At 35.4% G+C, this 8618-nt stretch overlaps 1 protein-coding gene across 1 annotated transcript in view; it reads right to left on the bottom strand.

Moving 5' to 3' along the window:
- The window catches only part of LOC107744257 (sarcosine dehydrogenase, mitochondrial-like), a gene marked incomplete at its 5' end in the record, with an annotated part of 67154 nt that overhangs the window by 8320 nt on the left and 50216 nt on the right, over positions 1-8618 (bottom strand). The window contains 3 exon segments of the mRNA XM_016557794.1: positions 1407-1542; positions 2840-3008; positions 4724-4886. Coding sequence (XP_016413280.1) covers positions 1407-1542; positions 2840-3008; positions 4724-4886 — 468 coding nt within the window.

Here is an 8618-nt window from a genome sequence, read left to right as displayed (position 1 = left end):
GAGGTATTTATTAACATTTTTATGCTTTTCTTTTTAATTTATAAAAGTTGTCATTTATTGAACCATGCTCGAGACAGTCACACCATAGGACAATTTTGCGATTTGGCTCAATAATTTAAAAAAAAATCGAATAACACTGCAGCTTTTATAACAACAGGTCCATGTAGGACAAAGAAATGTTTAATGATTTACTGCATTTTAAATAACGACAATATTAATTATATTCATTTTTATCTTGTGGGACAGTGAAAATGACATGTCACGCCAACAACCCATATATAGTATATATATATATATATATATATATATATATAGGCAACTATCTATCTATCTATCCTAACCCTAACCAAATAGTAAGTACATGTAATTAATTAATATTACTCAGTACTTAACTGTAAATTACACTGTAACAAGGACACCTTAAAATAAAGTGTAACCATTTAATAAATTAATTTTTTTATTTTAAATAATTCAAATTTTTTGTGTAGTTCCACCAAATAATAAAAAGAATTTAAATAAATCATATAATTATTTAAATAATAATAAGTATCATTATAAAATATTTAGAAAGTATACAGTACCTGTAAATATTTTTTACCATTGAATTTCCACCAAATAATACATATATAATTTTATACATAGACGAGAGACCTTGACACTTGACCTTGACAAACCTATGTGACAAAAATTATTATTATTTGATACTTTTATGTTTCATGGTTATTTATGTTAAAGGTTGCTCATTGAACATTTCATTGAAATTCCTCCAAAAACTAACAATATGTTTTTCACACTGATCACATGATGATATAAGGTTTAGCCATACTCAACACCATCTTTCATTTCAGGACAGTAAGTATTTCAGTAACAGCAGTATGTGCGACACACAGTATCCTTCATCTAATCATCGCTCTTTACAGGCCTGTTAAATTAGCCTAAATGAGGAACATCTCGCATGACTCACCCTCAATCATAACAGCAGAGAAGGAAACGAGTGCATATGCAACAAAGAGAAGAGGGCTTCTTAATACTTATCTGTTAAAAGTACTTGCCAAAGTGCAATTATACTGAAAATATCATGTTGATGATAAGAAGTGACCCATTCTCATATTCTGATGTCTGATCTGACTGTGTGAGTAAAACAGAAAACAGTTGTTAAACCCAAACAAAATGACTGAATATCTACCTTACTCTCTACTGCCTACAAAGGAAGCTGATTTTAAGGCCAAAATGGATCCTCATAATAGTCTGATTTGGACTCAACATTGGCAGTAATACATAAGTCTGTATAAAATGTACGTTTTAGCAGAGCACCTTTAAGCTTTAGGCAGCACCTTGCAGCTTTAAATGCTGTCTAGATAAACAGCTGACTAGTTTTAGGCAGACAGCTGTTGTACGATACTCACCACTCCACCGTCTGGGTTGCGAATATAACCATAGCCAATGGTCTTGTCAATGGCAAATCTAAATTCGGAGCGCCGCAGGTGGCCCACAGGAACGCCGTTGCGGAAAATAGCTTCCAGACCAAACATTGGCACTTTCCTGCAGGAAGGACAAACAACACCATCAACGCTGATCAAATGAGACCCTAAATAACATGAACACTGGTCCATCCGTGACAGATTCTTGAGGCCACGTCCAGATCTGGCTGTTTGCTTCTGAAACGTCTGAAAAAACTTCTGGAAAGTTTTAAGATGACTGAATCCAAATTTGTTAGGAATTCAACTTCTATAAACTGCGTTTGACGAAGTTGTTTGGGCATTGGACGGCTGTAACTAAGACTCATAGAACGGAGCTTTAAGTGGACATGAAAAGTGAAAAGTGTTGGTCAAGCTCAGATGTCTCCTTGAAAAATCTCATCAGTCAAATGTGCGGTGATGTATAATAACATTAGTTCGGAATTACAGCAATTATTCACTTTTAAGTCAGACCGTTTGTAAATAAATGTCAAAAACCTTGCCAAATACCCGAGGCTACGAAACCAGTGATGACCAGCATATTAGTCTGCTGCTGTGCTTTGAATTTTAAAGAAAAAGTTCACCCCAAAAAAGAACATTTGCTGAAAGTATACTCCCCCTCAGGCCATCCAGGATGTAGACGAGTTTGTTTCTTCACAATCATCCACACTACTCCAGTCCATCAATTAACATCTTTTGAAGTGAAAAGCTGCGTGTTTGTAAGAAACAAATCCATCAAGGTGTTTTTAACTTCAAACTATTGCTTTTGGCTAGAATACGAGTTCATAATCCATAATAATGCTTCCTCCGGTGAAAAAGTTCTTCCCCCAAAAGGGGGATGCATACCTATTTTTCACCAGATTCAGATGAGACGACTTTTCCACTGCAGAGAGCAATATTATAGATAAAGGACTCTTATTTTAGCAAGAATCAACAAGTTGTTTGCTTCACAAGTCATTAACTGATGGACTGGAGTGGTGTGGTTTACTTGTGGATTATTGTGATGTTTTTATCAGCTGTTTGGACTCTCATTCTGACGGCACCCATTCACTGCAGAGGATCCACTGGTGAACAAGTGATGTAATGCTACATTTCTCCAAATCTGATGAAGAAACAAACTCATCTACATCTTGGATGGCCTGAAGATGAGTCAATTTTCAATCACTTTAACCCCTAAATTCACATTCAGGAGTAAATCTGCCAAACTTACTTTTCACTCATGTGTTTTTTAAAGCAAACAGAGCGATAACCCCTAAAACGGATTCGAAATTTAGTCAAACCCTCCTGTTAATCTACCACCTTAATATTCCTGCCTTTTTATTATGTCTACATTCATAACAGTAATTTTGTTGAAATCTGTTCTTTGTTGCGCTGGGACTCACTCATCAACTGTGAAGCAGACGATCCGTCTGCGCAGACCCTCAGCCTTTTGGGCCTCCAGTGCCTGCCGCCCCAGGAAGGGAATGGAGGTCTTCATCTTACAGGTGAATGCAAGTCCCGCCTCTAGTGGAGTGTCATCAGGACGCAGATCTGCGTGCTAATGCCTGTAACCTGAGAGAGAGAGAGAGAGAGAGAGAGACAGACAGATGATTCAAAACCATTTAAATGAAAAAAAAAAAAAAAGAGTAAGTTCTTAGAAAATGGAAAGTTTGTATTCATGTTGGTTTCATATATTTTAATATAACTTTTACTATTTTGTTTTAAATTACAATTGTCAATGAAAGCTTTGATTTAATCATTTAAAAAATATTTTGAACAGAATGACAGTAAGACTTATTAAAATTAATACTTTTATTTAGCAAGGATGCATTAAATTAGCCAAAAGTGACTAAAGATATAAAAAATCTGTTCTTTTTGGGCTTTCTATTCATCACAAAAAATTAAAAATGAAAAAATAAAATACTGAAAAAAATGTATTATAGTTTCCACAAAAATTTAATCACTGCCAATTATAGGAAATATTAGCGTATTAGAATGATTTCTGAAGGTTCGTGTGACACTGAAGACTGGAGTAATGATGCTGAAAATGATGCTTTGCATCTCATGAATAAAATACATTTTAAAATATACTACAATAGAAAATATTTTAAATAGTAATAATATTACACAATATGTAATATAGTTTTTACTGTATAAGTTTTATTTCAAAGGAAATAGTAATTTTGTAAACAAACAAACAAAAATAAATTCTAATAATAATAATAATTCAAGAGTTTCAGCTTTTAATATTACTTTTTTCTTTGTTACAATCTCTTATAATCTTAACGTTTTAAACTTGACCCCAACAAAAGGTATCAAAATTAATTTGAATTTAGAAAATAAAAACACGTTCGTCAGGAAAAGTGCATTCTATATAAATTGCATTTTTAAATACTTTTAAATAATGAATAGATCCAAAGAGCATCACGCCATTGAACCAAACACTAAACATGAAATCACACATCCATTATTACTAGCATGCTGATGCATTCACATAAACAGAGATGGACTTATTTCTTCGTCTTGCACTCAGGTGGAGTATTTCAACCAGGAGCACACAGTCTAGCAGATATGAGCTACGTAGTGAACAAACAGTGAAGCTGAGTTGAGTCTCAAGAGTGCAGTGGAAGTGCTATGCTGAAGTGTTCAGCTGCAGTAATGAGTTTTTATTGTGCCCTACTGTCTACTTCTTTAGCTTCCAGAGCTCAGTGCATTAGGGACGCCTACCAACCTATAGTACATCTGAACTATTATCTCCACCGGTGTGCATTGACTGTATGCTCGACCAGTGCTGCTGCAGAAAAACTGCAGTTTAAGGCTGAAAGCAGCATTAAGAATGAATTATATATGTGACTCTATTGGAGAGCGATGCAATGATGTTTTATGCTTGCGGTGTTAATAGAAAATGTATCGCAGATCAATCAAGATCTGTTGAGTGAAACTCTAGTGGCCCAAACACTGCTCATCAACACAAGCGCACAGTAAATCAACTGATCTCGACACACTAAAAGCATGCTTTTACTACAGCAAAATCAGATCGCCAACACTCATAATGCATGAGGAGATGTGGAAATGTCATCTTTTACTACTGAACTACATTTATATGCTTTCAGAAGAAAGTGTAAGTCATCCTGTGCAAAATGTCGCACAATCTTGGGTTATTGCCAAGGCATCGCAGAGTGTTTGCGTGGTTGAAAGAGCGGTTAGGTTGGTTGCTTACTGGCCCAATAAAAATAATACTGATAATGAATTACAGTGATAGTAATAATAATAACATTAACCCATACCTTTCTCAATGCTCAAGGAGTCAATGGCCCTGTAGCCGGCATTGCAGATGCCATATTTGGCCCCTGCGGCCATGACGGCGTGGTAGACGGGCAGACAGGACTCTTTAGGGATGTGAAGCTCCCAGCCCATCTCACCCACGAACGACAGACGCATGGCCCTCACCTATAAACACACACAAAATAAATAAAAAAAGAGAAATGATTTTGTGAAGAACAGAAACTGCATCCATTTGTTATGAATAAGAAAGAGTGTCTGTACACGAGTGTACTGTAGTTTGATTCATTACACGGCTCTCTGGAATTCTTGATTGTGATTGGGTTTTTTTTCTTAGTGGAAACTTTAAACAAATCTATAAGAAAGATAATAAAACAATTTCAGTTTAAATATTTAACATCCTTGCATCTTTATTTTATGAGTCATCATGTAATAAGTGGGATAATTTACGGTCAGCCGTTTATTATTGCAAAAACAATACCAAAATGTAGCTGCAAGCAGCAATTTAGGGGCCGAGCACAACAGAGGTAAAATGAAAAGCTAAGGAGCTATCTTTAATTACTCAATAACGACAAGAGTTCTCCAACCCTGCTCCTGGAGAGCTACCTTCCTGCAGACTTCAGCTTCAACACACCTGCCTGTAATTAAGTAGCCCTGAACGCCTTGATTAGCTGGTCCAGGTGTGTTTGATTAGGGTTGAAGTTGAAGCTGAAGTATGGTAACTCTCCAGGAGCAGAGTTGGAGACCCCTGTTAAAGACAATTGTTGATACAGAATTTTACGACAAAACTAAAAATGGATGACATCCATAAATACATAGGAAAATTAGATAACGTTCTATTCGGTATGCCGAATCTAACAAGATCAGTCTTATGACTTTTGGTCAATCTGTTTAGAAATTCTAAACAAAAATGCACGTACCAAGTTTGGTCAGAATCCGCTAAAGCGTTGTGAAGATATAGCCTCATGTCCATTTTTGTGCAAATTTCGTCATATTCGTTAATGTGCTTTCCTGGAACATTTTGGTCTATCTGAAATCTTTTTATAACTTTTTTTGCCAGTATTGCCTGAAGATGATCTGAGCCAATTTTGGTGAAAATCGAATACACTATCTAGGATGAGTTCGAAAAAGTAGATTTTTTTGCAAAATTCAAAAATGCTAAATCTTTACCTGTAGAAATTAAAATTTTGGTATGCATTTGGCTCGGCATGAGCCAAGGAAACAGAGGAAAAATCATTTTTCTTTTAGACCTATTGGTGGCACTAAAGAGTTTGAGTTAGAGGCTGTCCTCTATCAATGTACCTAATTTCATAACTTTCCTGCAAGCGGTTCTATAAGATTCATAACAATACGCTAAAGCGTTTAAACAAAATTCCAAATGGTTCACGCTCAAAATGGCTGACATAGAGAAATTGGGTGTTGTTTGATTCAGCATGCCGCTCCAAATCTAATGAGATCAATCTTATGATTTTTGGTCAAACTGTTCAGAAATTATAAACAAAAAAAGTAAAAATGTTTCTATCTTTTGACCAGTAGATGGCACTGTGCCGAAACTACTCAGGTGCCCTCATTTCATGCTTGGTAAAGTTTGGTCAATCCACTAAAGCGTTGCAAAGATATAGCCTCATGCCCATTTTTGTGCAAATTTTGTCAAATTCGTTAACACGCTTTCCGAGAACGGTTTGGTCTATCGGAAATCTTTTGATAACGTTTTGCCAGCATCGTCTGAAGATGATTTGAGCCAATTTTGGTGAAAAAGTAAGTAATTCCGGTACAAGAGATACATGATGAACAGAGTATTTTCCATAAAGAGAGTTAGAGAACATTGTGACAAATGAGGTGAGCAGTTTCAGTAGACGTTCGTCCTGGTATCCATCTGTCCAGCCTCCACCAACTTCAGCTCAACTGTTCATTAAACTGAGCTGAAGTACCTGCCTCTCGCTCTTACCAAACACACATTAACACCCAACCAGGGATCAAGATACAGCAGCGGGCCAAAGAAGAATCAACAGCACTAAACAGCACAGCACACAACAGTCACTCAGATAATAGGCTGGCCGCTCTCCAGAACAGACGCAGCCGAGTGTGTGTATTACTGTGTGTTTGCAGTGAGCAGAGAGAAGCGGCCTGAGGGGCTGAAATCAATCTGGCAAGGCTGAGATCATGTGAAGGACACCATTATCAGCCAGCAACAAGCACTGCGCTCTCCACTGTAACCTGCAGGGAGATACAGTAAGCCTTTCTAGCCATCAGTAGTTGTTGTCTAATTCAAGACACTGTTTCAACAGCTTGAGACCCTGTTACCCACAATCCACTAGTCTTAGCCTCAGATAACCCATCTACAGACCGTTCACAGGCCGCTTGAAGCATCTTCAACCAAAAGCTGGCAAACATTGCCGGTTCCAATCTGATTGGCTGGCTTTATGCAGTATCTGGGAGTCAGAGTGCACAGGTCTTTATCAGCTCGGCAGGGGTGAAGTTGGTGTGTTCCCAGCACCACTTTCAGGAAGAGCCACTGGATTTGTTGTTTGCAAGTTTCAGGGTATAAAAAGTTTGAAAGATACTCACGTTTAGATTAAAACAACCAGAAGTAGGACAATGCATGTGCATCTCCCTGATTTCAGATTTACCCACTTCTAAATGTCACCAAAAATGCATTTAACCAGATTTTTTTATTTTTATTTAATAGTTTTATTCGGCAAGGATGCATTGGATTGATCAAAATTGTCTGTAAAGACAAATTTAATGTTACAAATGATTTCTATTTTAAATAAATTATGTTCTTTTGAACTTTCTATTCATCAAATAATCCTAAAAAAATGTCTAACAAAAACATGAAACAGCACAACTGTTTTCAACATTGATAATAATCATAAGTGTTTCTTGAGCAGCAAATCAGCATATTAGAATGATTTCTGAAGGATCATGTTACACTGAAGACTGGAGTAATGATGCTGAAAATGAAACTTTGCATCACAGCAATAAATTACATTTAACAATATATTCCAACAGAAAACAGTTATTTTAATTGTTAATAATAGTTCACAATATTCCTATTTTTACAGCATTTTTGATTGAATAAATGCAGCCTTGGTGAGCAGAAGAGACTTCTTTCAAAAACATTAAAAATAAATCTTATGTCCTTAAACGTTTGAACAGTACTGCACTTTTTAATGCTAAAAACATTTATTTACATTTAGTCATTTAGCAGACGCTTTTATCCAAAGCAACGTACAAATGAGGACAATAAAAGCAGTCAAAACTAACAAAAGAGCAACAATATATAAGTGCAAATGACAAGTCTCGGTTAGCCTAAAGCAGTACACGCAGCAAGGTGTATATATATATATATATAAGGTGTATAAAACATATTTTTCATATGTTTTATATACTGTATCCACTTAAATTAATTAAACTCTGACACAGTTTGAGATAAATGTATCAAACCAACTGTAAAATATTCAGAATATTATTCCCTATACTGCACAAGGCTTGTTTTTTCAGATTATGCCTTTACTGTTTTTATATATAGTACTGAAACCATATTTTTCATATGTTTTATATACTATACCCACTTTAATTAAACTCTGACACCGTTTGAGATAAAGGTATCAAACCAACTGTAAAATATTCAGAATATTATTCCCTATAATGCACAAGGCTTGTTTTTTCAGATTATGTCTTTACTGTTTTTATATATAGTACTGAAACCATATTTTTCATATGTTTTATATACTGTACCCACTTAAATTAAATAAACTCTGACACAGTTTCAGATAAAGGTATCAAAACAACTATAAAAATATCTAAATATTATTCAATTTAATGCACAATGCTTGTTTTTTTCAGATTATGCTTTTACTGTTTTTATATATAGCACTGAAACCATATTTTTCATAT

Source organism: Sinocyclocheilus rhinocerous, unplaced genomic scaffold (genome assembly GCF_001515625.1).
Source record: "Sinocyclocheilus rhinocerous isolate Xijiao unplaced genomic scaffold, SAMN03320098_v1.1 scaffold317, whole genome shotgun sequence".
Taxonomy (NCBI): domain Eukaryota; kingdom Metazoa; phylum Chordata; class Actinopteri; order Cypriniformes; family Cyprinidae; genus Sinocyclocheilus; species Sinocyclocheilus rhinocerous.
The sequence above is the reverse complement of the archived record's forward strand: the minus strand, read 5'-3'. Positions and strand labels throughout refer to the sequence as shown.